The following is a 24,328-nucleotide window of genomic DNA, read 5'->3' as shown; positions in this document are numbered from 1 at the left end:
GACGAGTCCGCAGCTCTGCCCTGTCCGAATGGACAAATAGATATGGGCTTTTTTGAGAAAAAACCCACCAATCTGACACTCGCCTGGCCAGGCCAGAGCCAAGAGCATGGTCACTTTTCATGTGAGATGCTTCAAATCCACAGATTTGACTGGTTTTAAACCAATGTGATTTTAGGAATCCCAGAACTACGTTGAGATCCCACAGTGCCACTGGAGTCACAAAAGGGGGTTGTATATGCAATACTCCCTTGACAAACTTCTGGACTTCAGGAACTGAAGCCAATTCTTTCTGGAAGAAAATCGACAGGGCCGAAATTTGAACCTTAATGGGCCCCAATTTGAGGCCCATAGACACTCCTGTTTGCAGGAAATGCAGGAATCGACCGAGTTGAAATTTCTTCGTGGGGCCTTCCTGGCCTCACACCACGCAACATATTTTCGCCACATGTGGTGATAATGTTGTGCGGTCACCTCCTTCCTGGCTTTGACCAGGGTAGGAATGACCTCTTCCGGAATGCCTTTTTCCCTTAGGATCCGGCGTTCCACCGCCATGCCGTCAAACGCAGCTGCGGTAAGTCTTGGAACAGACATGGTACTTGCTGAAGCAAGTCCCTTCTTAGCGGCAGAGGCCATAAGTCCTCTGTGAGCATCTCTTGAAGTTCCGGGTACCAAGTCCTTCTTGGCCAATCCGGAGCCATGAGTATAGTTCTTACTCCTCTACGTCTTATAATTCTCAGTACCTTAGGTATGAGAAGCAGAGGAGGGAACACATACACCGACTGGTACACCCACGGTGTTACCAGAACGTCCACAGCTATTGCCTGAGGGTCTCTTGACCTGGCGCAATACCTGTCCCGTTTTTTGTTCAGACGGGACGCCATCATGTCCACCTTTGGTATTTCCCAACGGTTCACAATCATGTGGAAAAACTTCCCGATGAAGTTTCCACTCTCCCGGGTGGAGGTCGTGCCTGCTGAGGAAGTCTGCTTCCCAGTTTCCACTCCCGGAATGAAACACTGCTGACAGTGCTATCACATGATTTTCCGCCCAGCGAAAAGTCCTTGCAGTTTTTGCCATTGCCCTCCTGCTTCTTGTGCCGCCCTGTCTGTTTACGTGGGCGACTGCCGTGATGTTTTTCCCACTGGATCAATACCGGCTGACCTTGAAGCAGAGGTCTTGCTAAGCTTAGAGCATTATAAATTTACCCTTAGCTCCAGTATATTTATGTGGAGAAAAGTCTCCAGACTTGATCACACTCCCTGGAAATTTTTTCCTTGTGTGACTGCTCCCCAGCCTCTCGGGCTGGCCTCCGTGGTCACCAGCATCCAATCCTGAATGCTGAATCTGCGGCCCTCTAGAAGATGAGCACTCTGTAACCATCACAGGAGAGACACCCTTGTCCTTGGATATAGGGTTATCCGCTGATGCATCTGAAGATGCGATCCGGACCATTTGTCCAGCAGATCCCACTGAAAAGTTCTTGCGTGAAATCTGCTGAATGGAATTGCTTCGTAGGAAGCCACCATTTTTACCAGGACCCTTGTGCAATGATGCACTGACACTTTTCCTGGTTTTAAGAGGTTCTTGACTAGCTCGGATAACTCCCTGGCTTTCTCTTCCGGGAGAAACACCTTTTTCTGGACTGTGTCCAGAATCATCCCTAGGCACAGCAGACGTGTCGTCAGGATCAGCTGCGATTTTGGAATATTTAGAATCCATCCGTGCTGTTGTAGCAGTATCCGAGATAGTGCTACTCCGACCTCCAACTGTTCCCTGGACTTTGCCCTTATCAGGAGATCGTCCAAGTAAGGGGTAATTAAGACGCCTTTTCTTCGAAGAAGAATCATCATTTCGGCCATTACCTTGGTAAAGACCCGGGGTGCCGTGGACAATCCAAACGGCAGCGTCTGAAACTGACAGTGACAGTTCTATACCACGAACCTGAGGTACCCTTAGTGAGAAGGGCAAATTTGGGACATGGAGGTAAGCATCCCTGATGTCCCGGGACACTATATAGTCCCCTTCTTCCTGGTTCGTTATCACTGCTCTGAGTGACTCCATCTTGATTTGAACCTTTGTAAGTGTTCAAATTTTTTTTTTTTTAGATTTAGAATAGGTCTCACCTAGCCTTCTGGCTTCAGTACCACAATATAGTGTGGAATAATACCCCTTTCCTTGTTGTAGGAGGGGTAATTTGATTATCACCTGCTGGGAATACAGCTTGTGAATTTTTTTCCATACTGCCTCCTTGTCGGAGGGATACCTTGGTAAAGCAGACTTCAGGAGCCTGCGAGGGGGAAACGTTTCGACATTCCAATCTGTACCCCTGGGATACTACTTGTAGGATCCAGGGGTCCTGTACGGTCCCAGCGTCATGCTGAGAGCTTGACAGAAGCGGTGGAAGGCTTCTGTTCCTGGGAATGGGCTGCCTGCTGCAGTCTTCTTCCCTTTCCTCTATCCCTGGGCAAATATGACTCTTATAGGGACGAAAGGACTGAGGCTGAAAAGACGGTGTCTTTTTCTGCAGAGATGTGACTTAGGGTAAAAACGGTGGATTTTCCAGCAGTTGCCGTGGCCACCAGGTCCGATGGACCGACCCCAAATAACTCCTCTTCCTTTATACGGCAATACACCTTTGTGCCGTTTGGAATCTGCATCACCTGACCACTGTCGTGTCCATAAACATCTTCTGGCAGATATGGACATCGCACTTACTCTTGATGCCAGAGTGCAAATATCCCTCTGTGCATCTCGCATATATAGAAATGCATCCTTTAAATGCTCTATAGTCAATAAAATACTGTCCCTGTCAAGGGTATCAATATTTTTAGTCAGGGAATCCGACCAAGCCACCCCAGCTCTGCACATCCAGGCTGAGGCGATCGCTGGTCGCAGTATAACACCAGTATGTGTGTATATACTTTTATATGATATTTTCCAGCCTCGTCAGCTGGCTCCTTGAGGACGGCCCTATCTATAGACGGTACCGCCACTTGTTTTGATAAGCGTGTGAGCGCCTTATCCACCCTAAGGGGTGTTTCCCAACGCGCCCTAACTTCTGGCGGGAAAGGGTATACCGCCAATAATTTTCTATCGGGGGGAACCCACGCATCATCACACACTTCATTTAATTTATCTGATTCAGGAAAAACTACAGGTAGTTTTTTCACATCCCACATAATACCCTCTTTTGTGGTACTTGTAGTATCAGAAATATGTAACCCCTCCTTCATTGCCCTTAACGTGTGGCCCTAATAAGGAATACGTTTGTTTATTCACCGTCGACACTGGATTCAGTGTCCGTGTCTGTGTCTGTGTCGACCGACTAAGGTAAACGGGCGTTTTAAAACCCCTGACGGTGTTTTTGAGACGTCTGGACCGGTACTAATTGTTTGTCGGCCGTCTCATGTCGTCAACCGACCTTGCAGCGTGTTGACATTATCACGTAATTCCCTAAATAAGCCATCCATTCCGGTGTCGACTCCCTAGAGAGTGACATCACCATTACAGGCAATTGCTCCGCCTCCTCACCAACATCGTCCTCATACATGTCGACACACACGTACCGACACACAGCACACACACAGGGAATGCTCTGATAGAGGACAGGACCCACTAGCCCTTTGGAGAGACAGAGGGAGAGTTTGCCAGCACACACCAAAAAACGCTATAATTATATAGGGACAACCTTATATAAGTGTTTTCCCTTATAGCATCTTTTTATATATTTCTAACGCCAAATTAGTGCCCCCCCTCTCTGTTTAATCCTGTTTCTGTAGTGCAGTGCAGGGGAGAGCCTGGGAGCCTTCCCTCCAGCCTTTCTGTGAGGGAAAATGGCGCTGTGTGCTGAGGAGATAGGCCTCGCCCCTTTTTCGGCGGGCTCGTCTCCCCGCTCTTCAACGGATTCTGGCAGGGGTTAAATATCTCCATATAGCCCCCGGAGGCTATATGTGAGGTATTTTTTGCCAAAAAATAGGTTTACATTGCCTCCCAGGGCGCCCCCCCTCCCAGCGCCCTGCACCCTCAGTGACTGCCGTGTGAAGTGTGCTGAGAGCAATGGCGCACAGCTGCAGTGCTGTGCGCTACCTTAAGAAGACTGAGGAGTCTTCTGCCGCCGATTCTGGACCTTCTTCTCTTTTCAGCATCTGCAAGGGGGCCGGCGGCGAGGCTCCGGTGACCATCCAGGCTGTACCTGTGATCGTCCCTCTGGAGCTAATGTCCAGTAGCCAAAGAAGCCAATCCATCCTGCACGCAGGTGAGTTCACTTCTTCTCCCCTAAGTCCCTCGTTGCAGTGATCCTGTTGCCAGCAGGACTCACTGTAAAATAAAAAACCTAAGCTAAACTTTTCTAAGCAGCTCTTTAGGAGAGCCACCTAGATTGCACCCTTCTCGGCCGGGCACAAAAATCTAACTGAGGCTTGGAGGAGGGTCATAGGGGGAGGAGCCAGTGCACACCACCTGATCCTAAAGCTTTACTTTTTGTGCCCTGTCTCCTGCGGAGCCGCTATTCCCCATGGTCCTTTCAGGAACCCCAGCATCCACTAGGACGATAGAGAAAAGAGATTTTTGGCCGTTTTTTTTTTTTCTTTTCTTTTTCTTTCTGGCCAATTCAATTGCAGACCTTTTTTTCGCTGCATAATTTTTTAGCTGCATAATTTCAGCTCGCTATTCCAGGAGTAGCGAGCTGAAATGATGATACCACACCAGTCAGCAGAAAGAACGGGCGAGAAAGGGGGTGAAAAGAATTAAATACCGCCCATAGTCTGCCTCCCAATCTCTATCCCGGGAATAAAAACAGCTGATATAGCCAGGGCCCTGCTCTCTGCCCATAACAGTATCTCAAAGGTTTCCTTCATGGTCAAAGGACTCTTGGTCACTCCCTGGTGATTTATGTATGCTACTGCTGCAGCATTGTTTGACTGAATTCTTATTGGTCCCGCCAGAAGGTCTTCCACCTTCTTTAATGAGGTTCGGAACTGCTCCTAGCTCAAACACATTTTTGGGAAGTCTTTTTTCCTTTTGGGACCATAACGCTTGAAAATGGTGGTTCCCCATGATCACCCCCCAACCCTAGAGACTGGGCCCAAAAATTCTATTTGCTGACTGAGAATCAACATGGATTTTTTCTAATTGATGATCCAACCATGGCACTGTAACACTTTCAATGCCCTTAGAACATCTGTTTGAAGTTCTACTCCTGACTCTGCTGTGAACAGTAAACCATATATTGTAAATCATTTTTATTCCTTTCTTCCTTAGAATACTTGACATAACTGTCATGACTTTGTAAATACACAAGGGGCTGTTGCTAGTCCAAAGGGCAGGTCCCTGAACTGAAATGCTTTTCCCCGATCGCAAATCTTAACAGACTCTGATGGCCAACCCAAATGGGTAAATGAAGATAGGCGTCCTTGATGTCTATGCATGCCAATACCTAGTTTACTTACAACCCATTGATGACTGACTTTATAGACTCCATCCTAAATTTGTCTGTCTTTAAGTTTCATCATTTTTAAGTTTAAGATGAATCTGTGATTCCTGTCTGGTTTCTGAACTAGAAATAGATTGGAATAAAATGCCATCTTTCTTTGATAAATGGGTAAAGGAACGATTAATTCTGAATCCAAGATGCCTCTTATGGCCTAATTTATGTCTATATACTTTTATTTGTCAGTCGGCCATCTTGATGCATCTTGGGTTGGACCCAAGATGCTGATAACATAACCACTTTCTATTATGTCTGTAACACACTGTCTATGGAAGACATCCTCCACTGGTCCCTGAAATTACAGTAAAGGGGCACCCACCCGAGAAATCTGTGGGTGTATGTTCTCTCCCCTCCCCCCCCCCCCCCCCCCCCACCCACACCAAACAAACTTATCCTGGACCTCTGGAGGTTTGTTTCCCTTGGTTCTTTCTGACATACCTAGGTTTAGCTCTGAACCTAAAACGTCTAGCCGAGGAACATTGTCCCTTGTCTTCAAATTACTGTGTTATTTAAAGGATGAATAAAAAGTCATATTCTTAGCTTTAAAATACGTTTTCAAAAGGTAAAAAAGAACTCTTTCCTCCTGTGGCCTCATAAATCCTTTTATCTAATTTAAGACCAAATTAAATTGTACCATCACTTGGCAAATTCTTCAAGAACTTCTTTATTTCTGTATCAGCCTCCCAAGATTTTAACCACATTACTCATCTAGCAACCAATGCTACCCTATATATCTTAGGCTGCATAACAGAGATGCCTATGGCAACCTCACCCTAGTACTCTGCTCCTACACTGAGCTGTTCTGCTATGGATAACTGAGACTTCTGTCTGGATTCCTTCTACCAACATGTCAATCCATTTCTCCATAGCTTTTACTACCCAAGCAAAAGCCATAGTAAGTCTAACTGTAACACCTGCCACTATATAAACTGTTTAAGAGTGCTCTCACATTTACAATCTGAGTGGTCTTTAATGGAGGCACCATCCAGAATGATGAAAGCATTGGCAAGGTTGTATACAGGAGATCTATTTGTCGCAGGTTTCTGACCTATATGATTTAAAACCCCAGGAAAATGTCTGCCATTGCAAAACAGATTTAATAGATGTTTTGGGCTTTTGTAAAAACCGGTTAAGGGTTCCTGGTGTTGTGGATGGAGAGAGAGGGTGGACTCCATCCATTGGGCCCATTTCGGGTCTTCAGGCCTTCAGCCTGAGGTCAGGCTAATCAGGGCTTGCACCTGTAGAGGCCAATAAATGTGTGGCAGGGTCTCACTACCTAGGAGATCAGGTAGCAGGCTTGTTCAGAGGCACTGTGATCACTGACTGTGAGTACTGTGCATATGCCGTTTGTGGTAGGGGCATTAGGTCCTACCACTCAGCGAAGGAACTATTCAGTTTAGTTAATGCCCAGACAGGGTAGGATTTATTTTATGTTTTGTGTTTCTGTGGGAAAAGCAAAATGGGGAGAAAAAGGAAAAATAAATAGTGTAACATACCATTTTGTATGCTGATATAGCTACGGTAACACAGTCGCACACAGAATATAGACATGTTGCATATCATTTTAATCAGCATGCTTGTGCATCCTATTTGCATCATATTGTGCCTCATATAAGCATGTAAAGACGCTCTGCACTATCGAGCCACACCATGGCATGGTGTGATTAGGAGGGCTGATTAAAGTGCAGGAAGGCTAGATGTGGGTGGATACATCTGCACACTAAAAAATCAGGGAGAAGATCTATGAGCAGACCACCGAGAACCCAGTATGGAATGAGAACATCAATCCCAGAGATCATGAAACTACTGAAAAGTGTTCTTAGTGGTAGGCGTATATACATAACCCTCATGATTGATATTATGATTGATATCCAATGCTCGGTCTACCCCGTCTGTAATACCTGTATGTCTGCCCCTCCCCTTTAGAATGTAAGCTCTCACAAGTAGGGCCCTCTTCCCTCATGTGCTTATCCTTTTCTTACTTTAATAATCCTCACATGCCCAAATCCTGCAGTTCTCGGCCACCTTGATACTTTTCTCAGTGTCGTCTACTGATGTAGTTATGCTTAGCTACCCTGTTCTTGTCCGATATTGTCTCCAACTGTAAGTCACTGTTTTCCTGTTTTGATTATGTGCATATGTACTCTGTAATTGGGCGCTGCGGAACCCTTGTGGCGCCATATGAATAAAGGATAATAATAATAATAATAATAATCATTAACAACTGCCCCCCATTTATAAATATCCAGATAATCCTTAGCACACCAGTACCTGGGTATAACAACCTTAGCAGGCGTGGACAGGCCCATGGCTTGACTATAACTATTATTAAAAAACCCTTCAATAACTAGCCCAAATTAAAAAAAACCTGGGGTCAGCGGGAGGCAATGTCAGGAAATCCAACATCAAACAAACCAAAACTCTTGAATTCCAGGGCAGACCCAAAGCAAATGATAAAAAAAATAAGATTTTACTTACCGGTAAATCTATTTCTCGTAGTCCGTAGAGGATGCTGGGGACTCCGTAAGGACCATGGGGAGAGACTGGCTCCGCAGGAGACATGGGCACTTTAAGAAAGAATTTAGTTCCTGGTGTGCACTGGCTCCTCCCTCTCTGCCCCTCCTCCAGACCTCAGTTAGAGAACTGTGCCCAGAGGAGATGGACAGTACGAGGAAAGGATTTTTGTTAATCCAAGGGCAAGATTCATACCAGCCACACCAATCACACCGTATAACTTGTGATAACAATCCAGTAAACAGTATGACAATAACATAGCATCAGTTCACGCCCGATGCAACAATAACGTAACCCTTATTGAAGCAATAACTATATACAAGTATTGCAGAAGAAGTCCGCACTTGGGACGGGCGCCCAGCATCCTCTACGGACTACGAGAAATCGATTTACCGGTAAGTAAAATCTTATTTTCTCTAACGTCCTAGAGGATGCTGGGGACTCCGTAAGGACCATGGGGATTATACCAAAGCTCCCAAACGGGCGGGAGAGTGCGGATGACTCTGCAGCACCGATTGAGCAAACATGAGGTCCTCCTCAGTCAGAGTATCAAACTTATAGAATTTTGCAAAGGTGTTTGTATCCGACCAAGTAGCAGCTCGACACAGCTGTAGTGCCGAGAACCCTCGGGCAGCCGCCCAAGAAGAGCCCACTTTCCTAGTGGAATGGGCCTTGATCGATTTAGGTAACGGCAATCCTGCCGTAGAATGCGCCTGCTGAATCGTGTTACAGATCCAGCGAGCAAGAGTCTGCTTTGAAGCAGGGCCGCCAAGCTTGTTGGCTGCATACAGAACAAACAGTGCTTCTGTTTTTCGGACTCTAGCCGTCCTGGCTACATAAAGTTTCAAAGCCCTGACCACATCAAGGGACTCGGAACCCTCTAAGTCCCGTGTAGCCACAGGCACCACAATAGGTTGGTTCATATGAAAGGATGAAACCACTTTTGTCAGGAACTGAGGACGTGTCCGCAATTCCGCTCTATCCATATGGAAAACCAGATAGGGGCTTTTATGTGATAAAGCCACTAATTTCTACACTCGCCTAGCCGAAGCCAGGGCTAATAACATGACCACCTTCCAAGTGAGATATTTCAACTCCACCGTTTTCAGTGGTTCAAATCAGTGTGACTTTAGGAAGCCCAAGACCACATTAAGGTCCCAAGGCGCCACCGGAGGCACAAACGGAGGCTGAATATGCAGTACTCCCTTAACAAAAGTCTGAACTTCTGGGAGAGAAGCCAATTCTTTTTGATAGAAAATGGATAGGGCCGAAATCTGGACCCTAATGGAGCCTAATTTAAGGCCCAAATCCACTCCAGTTTGTAGGAAGTGAAGGAAACGGCCCAGATGGAATTCTTCCGTAGGAGCATTCCTGGCCTCACACCAAGAAACATATCTTCGCCATATACGGTGATAATGTTTTGCTGTTACTTCCTTCCTAGCCTTTATCAGCGTAGGGATAACCTCAACCGGAATACCTTTTTCCGCTAGGATCCGGCGTTCAACCGCCATGCCGTCAAACGCAGCCGCGGTAAGTCTTGGAACAGACAGGGTCCCTGTTGCAACAGGTCCTGCCTTAGAGGAAGAGGCCACGGATCTTCCGTGAGCATTTCTTGCAGATCTGGATACCAGGTCCGTCGTGGCCAATCTGGAACAACGAGGATTGTTCTCACTCCCTTTCTCCTTACTATTCTCAATACCTTGGGTATGAGAGGAAGAGGAGGAAATACATAGACGGACCGGAACACCCACGGTGTCACGAGGGCGTCTACCGCTACTGCCTGAGGGTCTCTGGACCTGGCGCAATACCTCTGTAGCTTTTTGTTGAGGCGGGACGCCATCACGTCTATCTGTGGCAGTTCCCACCGACTCACAATCTGTGCGAAGACTTCTGGATGAAGTCCCCACTCTCCCGGGTGTAGGTCGTGTCTGCTGAGGAAGTCTGCTTCCCAGTTGTCCACTCCCGGAATGAACACTGCTGACAGTGCACTTACATGATTCTCCGCCCAGCGAAGAATCCTGGTGGCTTCGCCATTGCCGCTCTGCTCCTTGTGCCGCCTTGGCGGTTTACATGAGCCACTGCAGTGATGTTGTCTGACTGGATCAGAACTGGTTGGTCGCGAAGTAAGGCCTGCGCTTGACGTAGGGCGTTGTATATGGCCCTTAGTTCCAGGATGTTGATGTGCAGACAAGTCTCTTGACTTGACCAAAGACCCTGGAAATTTCTTCCCTGTGTGACTGCTCCCCAACCTCGGAGGCTTGCGTCCGTGGTCACCAGGATCCAATCCTGAATGCCGAATCTGCAGCCCTCGAGAAGGTGAGCACTCTGCAGCCACCACAGGAGTGACACCCTGGCCCTGGGGGACAGGGTGACCAAACGATGCACCTGTAGATGTGATCCGGACCACTTGTCCAACAAATCCCATTGGAAAGTCCTCGCATGGAACCTGCCAAAGGGAATGGCCTCGTATGAGGCCACCATCTTTCCCAGGACTCGAGTGCAATGATGCACGGACACCAGTCTTGATTTCAAAAGGTTCCTGACCAGAGTCATAAGTTCCTGGGCTTTTTCTATCGGAAGATAAACCCTTTTCTGGGTCGTGTCCAGAATCATGCCCAAGAAAGGCAGACGAGTCGTAGAAACCAACTGCGACTTTGGGATATTGAGAATCCAGCCGTGTTGTTGTAACACTTTCAGTGAAAGAAATACGCTGTTCAGCAACTGCTCTCTTGATCTCGCTTTTATGAGGAGATCGTCCAAGTACGGGATAATTGTGACACCCTGCTTGCGCAGGAGCACCATCATTTCCGCCATTACCTTGGTGAAAATCCTCTGAGCCGTTGAGAGACCAAACGGCAACGTCTGAAATTGGTAATGACAGTCCTGTACCGCAAATCTTAGGTACGCCTGATGAGGTGGATAAATGGGGACATGAAGGTACGCATCCTTTATGTCCAGTGACACCATAAAATCTCCCCCTTCCAGGCTGGCGATGACCGCTCTTAGCGATTCCATCTTGAACTTGAACCTCTTCAAGTACAGGTTCAGAGATTTTAAATTCAATATGGGTCTGACCGAACCGTCCGGCTTCGGAACCACAAACATGGTCGAATAATACCCCCTTCCCTGTTGAAGGAGGGGAACCTCGACCACCACCTGCTGAAGATACAATTTTTGTATTGCATTTAACACTATCTCCCTCTCTAGGGGGGAAGACGGTAGGGCCGATTTGAAAAACCGGCGAGGAGGCACCTCTTCGAATTCCAGCTTGTAACCCTGAGACACAATTTCTATTGCCCAGGGATCCACCTGGGAGTGAACCCACATGTGGCTGAAATTCCGAAGACGCACCCCCACTGGCCCCGACTCCGCCAATGGAGCCCCAGCGTCATGAGGTGGATTTTGCAGAGGCCAGGGAGGACTTCTGCACCTGGGAACTAGCTGTATTGTGCAGCTTCTTTCCTCTGCACCTCCCTCTGGCAAGAAAGGACGCACCTCGGACTTTCTTGTTTCTTTGTGTACGAAAGGACTGCATTTGATAATGCGGTGCTCACTTAGGCTGTGAGGGAACATAAGGCAAAAAAATTGACTTTCCAGCCGTAGCTGTGGAGACCAGGTCCGAGAGACCTTCACCGAACAATTCCTCACCCATGTAAGGTAAAACCTCCATATTCCGTTTTGAGTCGGCATCACCTGTCCATTGCCGAGTCCACAGGACCCTTCTGGCAGAAATCGACATAGCGTTTATTCTAGAACCCAGCAGACTACTGTCTCTTTGAGCATCTCTCATATAAAGGACAGCGTCTTTAATATGCCCCAGGGTCAATAAAACAGTATCCCTATCTAGGGTATCAAACTCCTCTGATAAGGTATCAGTCCATGCCGCTACTGCACTACAGACCCAGGCCGACGCGATTGCCGGTCTGAGCAAGGTACCTGAATGTGTATAAATGGACTTCAGGGTACCCTCCTGTTTGCGATCAGCAGCATTCTTGAGGGTAGCCGTATCCTGGGACGGCAGGGCTACCTTTTTGGATAAGCGAGTTAAATCTTTGTCCACCCTAGGGGAGGATTCCCATCGTAACCTGTCCGTTGGCGGGAAAGGATACGCCATAAGAATCCGTTTGGAAATCTGCAGTTTTTTATCTGGAGATTACCAAGCTTTTTCACATAACTCATTCAGTTCGTGTGAGGGGGGAAAAGTTACCTCAGGTTTCTTTCCCTTATACATATAAACCCTTGTGTCAGGGACAGGGGTTTCCTCTGTGATGTGCAAAACCTCCTTAATTGCTATAATCATATATCGGAGTGATTTAGCCAACTTTGGCTGTAACTTTGCATCATCGTAATCGACACTGGAGTCAGAATCCATGTCGGTATCTGTGTCAACAATTTGGGATAGTGGGCGCTTATGAGACCCCGAAGGTCCCTGCGACATAGGATCAGGCACGGGTTGAGACCCTGACTGTCCCAATGCATCAGCCTTGTCTAATCTTTTATGCAAAGAATTAACATTATCATTTAAAACCTTCCACATATCCATCCAATCAGGTGTCGGCGCCGTCGGCGGAGACACCACATTCATTTGCTCCCGCTCCTCTCCCACATAGCCTTCCACATCAGACATGTCGACACAAGCGTACCGACACACCACACACACAGGGAATGTCCTTTCTGAAGACAGTTCCCCCACGAGGCCCTTTGGAGAGACAGAGAGAGAGTATGCCAGCACACACCCCAGCGCTATATAACCCAGGAATAACACAGTAACTTAATGTTAACCCAGTAGCTGCTGTTTATATACTTTTTTGCGCCTAATTATGTGCCCCCCCCTCTCTTTTCAACCCTCTTCTACCGTGTATCAGCAGGGGAGAGCCTGGGGAGCTTCCTCTCAGTGTGCTGTGGAGAAAAAATGGCGCTGGTGAGTGCTGAGGGAGAAGCCCCGCCCCCTCGGCGGCAGGCTTCTGTCCCGCTTAAATTTTATTTCTTTGGCGGGGGCTCCTACATAAATACAGTGCCCAGCTGTATATATGTGTTTATTTGCCAGAATGAGGTCCCAAATGCTGCCCAGGGCGCTGCAGCGCTGTGCGTTACCTCCAGTGAAGATCACAAAGTCTTCTGCCGCCTGTGAAGTCTTCTTGCTTCTCATACTCACCCGGCTTCAATCTTCCGGCTCTGCGAGGGGGACGGCGGCGCGGCTCTGGGACGGACGGCGAGGGTGAGATCCTGCGTACCGATCCCTCTGGAGCGAATGGTGTCCAGTAGCCTAAGAAGCAGGACCTAGCTTCAGAGAGTAGGGCTGCTTCTCTCCCCTCAGTCCCACGATGCAGGGAGTCTGTTGCCAGCAGAGCTCCCTGAAAATAAAAAACCTTTCTATCAGCAAACTCAGGAGAGCTCACTGAAAAGCACCCAGCTCCTCTGGGCACAGAATCAAACTGAGGTCTGGAGGAGGGGCAGAGAGGGAGGAGCCAGTGCACACCAGGAACTAAATTCTTTCTTAAAGTGCCCATGTCTCCTGCAGAGCCCATCTCTCCCCATGGTCCTTACGGAGTCCCCAGCATCCTCTAGGACGTTAGAGAAAATAAAATAAATATCACACACAAGAGCCTGGCATTTAAGGCATCTAGTGGAAGCATAAGCACCTATCTTTGCAAGAGTAACAGGAGTACGATAACAAAGATAAAACAACGAATTTGTTGAAATTGGACAAGGGAAGTTTATCAGAGAGATCTCAAGATCGGAGCCCAGTGGTCATCTTGGAGAGGACCTACAGATGTGTCCTCATACATCTTGCCTTGTAAATAATGGGAAATGAAGTCATTAGAAATCACTATTCTAAGGAGTCCCAGGAAAATATTTTGAGCATGCAGTTCCTGGTGAACCGCTATGGGGAGCAGGTCAGTGGAAATGTTAAGAGTAACTGGGATTGTTGCTTTAAGTACTTTCAGTGAAAAAAAAATGCTTTTCAGAAATGTTAGAGCGTCTCAACCCCCTTAGATTAACATACTCATATTTTAAGATAAACTTGCCCATTTAACAGACGTTACCCAATTACAACTTGCAAATGACACTCACCATACAGTTAGCTTTGAACAGCAGTGTCCTGTACTCATCCCACACTGGTGTCTTCAGGCCCTTCTCTTTGTCACTATCCACTAGGTCCATCACAGCAGCCTGCCCAAAAAAACATCCATTCATCGAAAATGCAAACCAAAATACATTTCTGTAACAGAGTAATGCTCTAGCAGGTACCGGCAGTGATGAGCATGTTACCACCAGTTTGTTCTACAAGAGCCAGCATGCCCAATTGGTTATTGAATGCCACTTGTTCTAATAACCCTTACGGCGACACAATAAAGTACTATTTTTTACTATTTCATTTATTACTCCATCCTCCTAGTTCAGTTTTATCCGCACGAGGTCACACACTGCAGGCCGCCCTGTAATACGGAGACCATTCAAGCCTAGTTTAACCCAGTGTTAATTGCATTATTAGCAGATACATTATACTCCCAAATGCTTACATTACTGCTTCTTTTTAGTCTGTTAATAATTTAGAGCCCCATTTAATGAGTGGCTGATGTACTAAGTCTTGGAGAGTGATAGAGTAGAGAGAGAGAGAGAGAGAGAGAGAGAGAGAGAGAGAGAGAGAGAGAGAAACTACCAACCAATCAGCTCCTGTAATTTTTCAAACATAGCCTGTAACATTGTAGTTAGAAGTCGATTGGTTGGAGCACCATTTAAGATTAGTAATAAGCATATCATTCATTATTAAATGAGGCCCTAATTTTTTAATCTTTTTTATGTAATCTTCAAATGTAAAAGAACTTTGAGTCATATTGAGAGCACAGCACTATATAAATAACATTATAATTATTATAAAAAGTCCACTGAAGCTCGGTTCAATTACCAGTTAAGATATATACCTCTCATGAACATCACCATCATCATCATCAGCACATACCTTTACACCAGAGGTCAAGTACATGCAAAAGATAACCGGTACATCTGGATATGGGACCAGAGGCGTAACTAGGGTTTTTGGAGCCCAGGGCAAGATCAATAATGGCGCCCCCCCCAAAAAAAAAAAATTAATAAAATGATAATAAAAAAAAAATACTAAAAGAAAGTATGTGCAGACGCCACCGGTGTCACTGCATATAAAGATGTCAGGGGGTGTATGTATGTGTATGTAGGTGCAGTGGTCGAAGTTGAATTTTTGAAGGTGTAATGAAAGAGTGTAGATAGCAATTATGCGCGCGCCGAAGGCGCGCGCGCTCCGGAAAAGGGGCGCGGTCACTCAAAAGGGGCGTGTCCTTCAGTGTCGTAGGACCCCTTATACTATCTAGTACTGGTGCCCCTTTCACATTATAGCACACGGTATGAGCCGAAATTCACATTATAGCACACAGTATGAGCCGAAATTCACATTGCCCCACACGGCATGAGCCGAAATTCACATAATAGCACACAGTATGACCCGAAATTCACATTACCCCACATGGTATGAGCCAAAATTCACATTATAGCACACGGTATGAGCCGAAATTCACATTATAGCACACGGTATGAGCCAAAATTCACATTACTCCACATGGTATGAGCCAAAATTCACATTTCCCCACATGGTATGAGCCGAAATTCACATTACAGCACACGGTATGAGCCGAAATTCACATTACAGCACACGGAATGAGCCAAAATTCACATTACCCCACATAGTATGAGCCGAAATTCACATTATAGCACACGGTATTAGCCAAAATTCACGTTACAGCACATGATATGAGCCAAAATTCCCATTATAGAGTTAGGGGATCCTACCCCCAGAATTAACATGGCCTGTGGGGCACTATGATGAGGGGAGCCCACCCCCTTAATAGACTAATTGCAGAGTTTAGCAGCGGAAGGGCTGCAGCGGTTTCTCACCCCAAGCTGCGGCGCTTCTGCCACCGCCGACACTCCACATCTTCGGCACCACCCGGGATGCAGAGCACCGCACCGGGTATGCTCCCTTTTCAGTGTGGTCTGCTGCGCTCCGAAGGGGTTCTTGTTTCATGCTGCAGGATCCCGATGTGCGCCTTCCTCCCCGCTGTTACTGTCACGGTAAGCATTAGTATCGTTTACCGCAGAGGCCATTTTCTGAGGCATATGGGTTAAACCTCAGGAACTGAGATGCCCTTCTCACCATACAGCTGTGTGGCCGGGCGGGGGGACAGCCAGCAGCAGCATGCCGGATATCAGCAGCAGAGGGTGCGGGCTGTACATACTTGAGGCAGCTGGATATACAACAGTGCTGAAAGCCTCCGGAGCCCGCACCCCCGGAGCTGCAGTACACCGGCAGAGGACACCCATCCCCCGAACCCTGCGTAGCCCAAAGCCGGAGATCAGCAGCATGTTGAACGCGGAAGCAGAAGCTGCTTATTGCCGGTCAGCATGCTGCTGATCTCCGGCTTTGGGCTCCGCATGTGCATTACAGCCCCCACCCTCGGCTGCTGATATCCGGCATGCTGCCCCTGCTGCTGGCTTTCCACCCGCCCGGCTCGCCCACCCAGCTGGATGGTGAGTGAGAAGGGCATCTCAGTGCCCGTGGTTTAATACATATCTCTCTTCGGTAAATGGCCATTAGTACATCCCACACACACTGATTAAACACACACAGACTGGCCACCCCCAAATCCTACACACACCCACTCAGACTACACACACACATTCTCATACTTTCCTCTCCCCCACACACACACTGGACTGCAAAAATGTACACACACTGACACTGTTCCACACACACACAATTAACACACACCAGTGGCGTGCGGTGAGGTCAGTGGCGTGCGGTGAGGCACTACAGCCATAATGTCCGCCGAATCCTGCCGATGACCCCTACCGCCACCGAGCCAATGCCCGCCACTGCCTCTGAGCCGATGCCCGCTGCCACCACCAATGGCTTACAAACTCGCCCACCATCAACTGACCCAGCCCTCCGCCACTAATTTGCAACTCAGTCCAAAGTCGCCAATGCCCGCTGCATGCCTGCTCATCATACTTGTGATATATTGTACATTTTTATAGAAAAAAATAATAATTAGTGTTTGGGACTGGGAAGGGAGTGGGAGGAGGACATGAATGCAATTTTGTTGTCCAGGGTTTCCATTAACTTAATGGAGAAGGGTCTGAATGGGTTAAAAATGTAAAAAAAAACTGCGTGAGGTCCCCCTCCTAAGTATAACCAGCCTCGGGCTCTTTGAGCCGGTCCTGGTTGTTTAAATACTGGGAAAAAATTGGACAGGGGTTCCCCGTATTTAGACAACCAGCATCGGGCTCTTAGTCCGGTCCTGGTTCCAAAAATACGGGGGACAAAAGATGTAGGGGTCCACCCGTATTTTTAAAACCAGCACCGGGCTCCACTAGCCAGGGACATAATGCCACAGCCGGGGGACACATTTATGTAGGTCCCTGCGGCCGTGGCATTACCCCCCTAACTAGTCACCACTGGCCGGGGTTCCCTAGAGGAGTGGGGACCCCTTAAATCAAGGGGTCACCCCCCCTCCAGGCACCCAAGGGCCAGGGGTGAAGCCCGAGGCTGTCCCCCCCATCCGTGGGCTGTGGATGGGAGGCTGATAGCCATGTAAGTAAAAAAAGAATATTGTTTTTTGTTGTGGAACTACAAGGCCCAGAAAGCCTCCCCCGCTTGCTGGTACTTGGAGAACCTCAAGTACCAACATGCAGGGAAATAACGGGCCCGCCGGTACCTGTAGTTCTACAACAGAAAAAATACCCAAATAAAAACACAACTCACACACCGTGACAGTAAAAATTTATTAAAGCACACTGACACACTCACACATACTTACCTATATCCCACACCGGTCACTTCCACTTGTCCAGTAGAATCCAATAGGGGTTGCTGTAAAAATGAGAGACAGATTACTTACCTACATCCCACGCCGGTCACGTCCACTTGTCCAGTAGAATCCAGTAGGGGAATCTGTAAAAATGAGAGACAGATTACTTACCTACATCCCACGCTGGTCACGTCCACTTGTCCAGTAGAATCCAGTAGGGGAATCTGTAAAAATGAGAGACAGATTACTTACCTACATCCCACGCTGGTCACGTCCACTTGTCCAGTAGAATCCAATAGGGGTTGCTGTAAAAATGAGAGACAGATTACTTACCTACATCCCACGCCGGTCACGTCCACTTGTCCAGTAGAATCCAGTAGGGGAATCTGTAAAAATGAGAGACAGATTACTTACCTACATCCCACGCTGGTCACGTCCACTTGTCCAGTAGAATTCAATAGGGGTACCTGTAAAAATGAGAGACAGATTACTTACCTACATCCCACGCCAATCACGTCCACTTGTACAGTAGAATCCAATAGGGGTACCTGTAAAAATGAGAGACAGATTACTTACCTACATCCCACGCCGGTCACATCCACTTGTCCAGTAGAATCCAGTAGGGGTACCTGTAAAAATGACAGACAGATTACTTACCTACATCCCACGCCGATCACGTCCACTTGTACAGTAGAATCCAATAGGGGTACCTGTAAAAATGAGAGACAGATTACTTACCTACATCCCACGCCGATCACGTACACTTGTCCAGTAGAATTCAATAGGGGTACCTGTAAAAATGAGAGACAGATTACTTACCAAAATCCCACGCCGATCACGTCCACTTGTCAGTAGAATCCAGTAGGGGAATCTGTAAAAATGAGAGACAGATTACTTACCTACATCCCACGCTGGCCACGTCCACTTGTCCAGTAGAATTCAATAGGGGTACCTGTAAAAATGAGAGACAGATTACTTACCTACATCCCACGCCGGTCACGTCCACTTGTCCAGTAGAATTCAATAGGGGTACCTGTAAAAATTAAAATGATACTTACAAACTGCAATCCACAGGAGGAGAGAGAGAGAGAGAGAGAGAGAGAGAGAGAGAGAGGGGGGGGGGGGGGGAGAGACTAACCTGCTGCTGCTGCTGGGGAGACCGGCACACACTGCAGGGCCACGACGGGAGGACGGAGCCGGCGGAGGAGGGGGAGAGCCGCACACCGCCGCTCCTGTCAGCGGCAGCGGAGGAGGACGGGGCGCACACTACAGACGCCAATAACCGCCGGGACAATTAACAGACACACACACACAATTAACACACGCACACTGTCCCACACACAATTAACGCACACTGTCCCACACACACAAATAACACACACGCACACTGTCCCACACACACAAACACACACGCACACTGTCCCACACACACAATTAACAAACACGCACTGTCCCACACACACACAATTAACACACTCACACTGTCCCACACACACACAATTAACACACGCACACTGTCCCACACACACACAATTAACACACACGCACACTGTCCCACACACACACAATACACACTCACACTGTCCCACACACACACAATTAACACACTCACACTGTCCCACACACACGCACACACAATTAACACACTCACTGTCCCACACACACACAATTAACACACACGCACACTGTCCCACACACACACACAATTAACACGCACTCAAAACTGTCCCACACACACACAATTAACACACTCACACTGTCCCACACACACACACACACACACACAATTAACAAACACGCACTGTCCCACACACACAATTAACACACTCACACTGTCCCACACACACACACACACACACACAATTAACACACACACACTGTCCCACACACACACACAATTAATACACACACAATACACACTCACACTGTCCCACACACACACACACACACAATTTACACACACTCAAACTGTCCCACACACACAATTAACACACTCACACTGTCCCACACACACACAATTAACACACACGCACTGCCCCACACACAACACACGCACACTGTCCGACACACACACAATTAACACACACACACTTAACACACACACACACAAAATGTCCCGCACCCCCTTCCCTCCCCTGTCCCGACAGCGAAGTATAAAGAAGATTACCCCGCTCACCTGCACTCACTGCTGTTCAGGGGCCGCACGCCCCCCGAGGTCGCGCACGCGCATGCGCGCACCTCCGTGGTCGCGATCGTGCACGCGATCGCGTACACTTTGCAGGGGGGAGTAGGGGGAGGCTCCTGGCTGCCGCTGCCTGTCTATTGTGACAGGCACAGCAGCCGGGGAGACAGGGAAAGCGCCGCGGGTAGCGCCGGCGGAATCCCTGAAGCATGGGGCGAGTGGGCCGTGCAGGTGCCGGTGGCGCCCCCCTCTGTTTGGGCTCGCCTCGTGCTAGATACGCCTCTGCCGTGTCGTCACTCAGCACAACATCACTGCCCCCTGCGTCGTAACTCAGCACACCATCAACTACCCCCCTGTGTTGTCACTAAGCACACCATCACCTAGCCCCTGTGTCGTCACTCAGCACACCATCGCCACCCTACACAAACACACACACACGGGTCACGGACACCCTACACACACCTACATGGGTAATTGCCAGCCTACAGTTACACAGGGGCCAATTGCATACTATGCACACACATACACACGCTGTGGGTAGAACCACACACTCACCTTGGGACCAGACACTCCTTCTCCAGCCACCTCCATGCTCAGTCTTGCTGCCAGAGCTCTCCTTGCCTGGCCTGTTCTTCCACTCCCCATCGTAGATATCCCAGTGCCCATTACTTCAAATGTGCAGGGGCGGGGAGAGGGGGAAGGGGGAGAACCGCTGCTGCTGCTGCCGAGGATGGGGGGGAACACCGCTGCTGCTGCTGCTGCTGCTGCTGAGGGGGAGGGGGGAGAACCATTGCTGCCGCTGAGGGGAGGGCAGGGGGAGAACCGCTGCTGCTGCTGCTGAGGGGAGGGGGAGAACCGCTGCTGCTGCTGCCGAGGATGGGGGGGAACACCGCTGCTGCTGCTGCTGAGGGGGAGGGGGGAGAACCATTGCTGCCGCTGAGGGGAGGGCAGGGGGAGAACCGCTGCTGCTGCTGAGGGGAGGGGGAGAACCGCTGCTGCTGCCGCCGAGGGGGGGAGGGAACCGCAGCTGCTGCTGAGGACAGTGGGGAAGAACCGCTGCTGTTGCTGACGAGGGGGTAGGGAACCGGTGCTGCTACTGCCGCCGAGGGGGGGGGGGGGGGGGGGGGCGGATCCGGATTTAACATGCATGGGTCTGGGGGATCGGACTGGCACTTTTGGGGCAGACTGACCGGGGAAACGGGAGGCGGGAGTGTCGGGACGTATGTAGCTGGGGCGGGTGAGCGCCCCCCTGGCTGCTCCGTGCACACACTTCTTCTCCAGAGCAGATCATCCCGCCCGCCGTGCGGAAGAGGGTTAGGGAAGGAGCCCAGATCTGGCACTAGCGATACACAGTACGCGGGGGTGCAGGCAGCCGGGCTGTATTGAATGAGGTCAATACTGCAAAATCCGGTGACGCCTCCGGACACCACGCGCAGCCAATGATGGTGCCTTGTCTGCTACTTCCCCACTCCACTCTTCTCCTATTGGACCGGCGGTGGCTACACAGTTCTCTGATCCTCACCCGCCCAGGGACGGTCGGAGCGGAGGTTCGAAGCGGAGGTTCAGACAGAGGCTGACAGTTTACTGTTTAATCTGCCCTGGCCTGGCCATCAGCGCCCCCTTCTGCCAGTCTTGCCAGGGCATATGCCCTGCTCGCCCTACCTTAGATACGCCTCTGTATGGGACTTACTCTAAACAGATTATATAATCAGGCTTATGTGTGCATCATACTTGTACATATATCTACTGTACTAGACTTGTGTTTGCACAAACCCGATTAACCTCCTAGGTGTCACAGAGTGCAAGAGCAATTTATGTCGTACTCGAAATTCCATGTTGTTTTCCTGCGAATGTGCAGCAAACCACAGCAGAATGTGGTGTGTAAGAGTTGGATTCACTGTACATCCAAATGTAAGTCAGGTCCATAGTGCACAAGGCACGGAGTAGTAACGCAATAAAATAGCAACATAAACCAGATTTTTTACTTGTCAGTATAACTTTAGTATGTGCATACTAGACTATTTCTTGTTAAAATGTAAAACCTATTAATCTCCGGGCATATTTATCAAAATAATCATTATAAAATAATCAAAATAATAATTATTACAAGTTTTCACACCCTTTTCACATTATTTTAGAATCACCAGTTGGAAGAGAATTAGCAAAATTCTCCTCCAATCCCTTAAATTTGCATTTTAGTAACCAGACTGCATTTCCCATACTTACATTGGGAGATGCGATCTGCCCTGAATTTCGGGAAACCCTCCCCCCCAAAAAAAAAAAAAAAACATTGTAAAAAAATACGGATGGAGCTCTGTGATAATAACACTATCTTGAGATAACTTTATCCAGGTTTACCTCCGGTTCCCTGACTCCTGTGCAGCCTTCTCTGCCTGCTGACAGTGAAGGTTGAGCTTGGATATTGCCCCTTTGATCAGCCTAGTGTGTCTGATAGATGCACAAGCTAATCACTCTGTGGGGGAAAAAAAAAAGTTACTGGGCAGCTGGCCATTACACTGCTGTGCTTCTTCTGTGACACCTGGTGCAGTAAAGTGATGCTGCGAAGAGGCATCTCACTTTACAGCACCGGGGATCACAGCGGAGCACAGGATCAGATGATGGCTGCCCTCCCCGACCACTGGTCCTGGCTGTAATCGGAGGGGGTAGCCGGTGGCACATGTGCGGACACAATCTCAGGGAATTTTTTACGAAAAATTGTGGCAGTGCAAGTCTCTGTGATTTTTCCTAAAATTGTTGATTTTAGGAAAAAAAAAAAAATAATCACACTTCCTTTGGAGGTGAGAGAAAAAAAGAACCACGCACTGTTTTCTATAAAAATCACTGCGTCCCATTTTCTGTCCGCTAATTGAACACCAAAACCCTGCAGCTATGGTAAAAAACCCAGCACCGCAGGGTTTCTTAAAATTACCACTGGCAACTGACTCTGACCTACAGTGTCCCTGTTGTCTATAATATCAATAGAACTACAACAGATATTCCAACTGCTTCTCAGGACAATTTTCTTTGCACTCATAAAAATAAACAAACATTTTTATTTAATATGCAATTTTTGTTCTCTATTTATGGCATAATAAAAACACAAGAGCAAGCTGCATTATAAAAAGGAAAAAAAAATGGATTTTAATTAACTACCTGTAAATCCTTTTCTTGTAGTCCGTAGAGGATGCTGGGATCCACATTAGTACCATGGGGTATAGACGGGTCCACTAGGAGCCATTGGCACTTTAAGAGTTTGAGAGTGTGGGCTGGCTCCTCCCTCTATGCCCCTCCTACCAGACTCAGTCTAGAAACTGTGTCCAAGGAGACGGACAACTTCGAGAGAAGGATTTTACACAGATAGTGGTGAGATTCACACCAGCTCACACATACAAGGCAAACCAAGCTAACCAGCTTGAAAACTCAGCAACGGATGAACAATATTACTTAACCAAGTAAGACAAAAAAACAGTACTTAACCAAGAACAAAGTAGTACTGAACTAAGTAACCACTGCAGGATCACGTATCGCTGGGCAGGAGCCCAGCATCCTCTACGGACTACGAGAAAAGGATTTACCGGTAGGTAATTAAAATCCTATTTTCTCTTACGTCCTAGAGGATGCTGGGGTCCACATTAGTACCATGGGGATGTACAACAACTCTCAGTACGGGAGGGAGAGCGCGGAGGCTCCTGCAGAACTGATTGGCCTCTGAGGACCTGAGGTTTGGTCAAAAGTATCGAACTTGTAAAACTTTGCAAACGTGTTCGACCCAGACCAAGTAGCCGCTCAGCAAAGCTGTAAAGCCGAGACCACCCAGGCAGCCGCCCAGGAAGAACCCACCTTACGAGTAGAGTGGGCCTTAACAGTTGTAGGACACGGCAATCTTGCCATAAAATACGCATGCTGGATAGTGAACCTGATCCAGTGAGAGATCGTCTGCTTAGAAGCAGGACACCCAAGTTTCTTGGGATCAAACAGGACAAACAGAGAGTCCGATTTTCTGTGACGTGCAGTCCTCTTCACATAGATTTTCAGAGCCCTTACAACATCCAAGGACTTTGATGAAATTAAGGAGTCAGTAGCAACTGGCACCACAATAGGTTGGTTGGTTGGTTGGTTGGTTGGTTGATATGAAATGCTGACACAACCTTCGGAAGGAACTGCTGGCGTGTCCGGAGCTCAGCCCTATCTTCATGGAAGATCAAGTAGGAGCTCTTACAAGACAAAGCCCACAACTCCGACCCACGCATAGCAGAAGCTAAGGCCAACAAAGTGACAGCCTTCCACGTGAGAAACTTAACC

The 24,328-nt window shown here is 48.2% G+C and overlaps 1 protein-coding gene across 2 annotated transcripts in view; it reads right to left on the bottom strand.

Annotated features, from left to right (window-relative positions):
* The window catches only part of FUOM (fucose mutarotase), a 193,375-nt gene that overhangs the window by 65,048 nt on the left and 103,999 nt on the right, over positions 1-24,328 (bottom strand). For both annotated transcript variants that reach the window (XR_010243626.1, XM_063958627.1), the window contains exon 4: positions 14,078-14,176. Coding sequence is in view for 1 of the 2 variants with exons in the window: in XM_063958627.1 (XP_063814697.1) it covers positions 14,078-14,176 (99 nt within the window). In the remaining variant the exon portion in view is untranslated. The remainder of the gene's footprint in view (positions 1-14,077; positions 14,177-24,328) is intronic.

This window comes from Pseudophryne corroboree, chromosome 3 (genome assembly GCF_028390025.1).
Source record: "Pseudophryne corroboree isolate aPseCor3 chromosome 3, aPseCor3.hap2, whole genome shotgun sequence".
In the NCBI taxonomy this organism is placed as follows: Eukaryota; Metazoa; Chordata; class Amphibia; order Anura; family Myobatrachidae; genus Pseudophryne; species Pseudophryne corroboree.
Note: the sequence above shows the minus strand (reverse complement) of the source record. Positions and strands in the feature narration are given on the sequence as shown.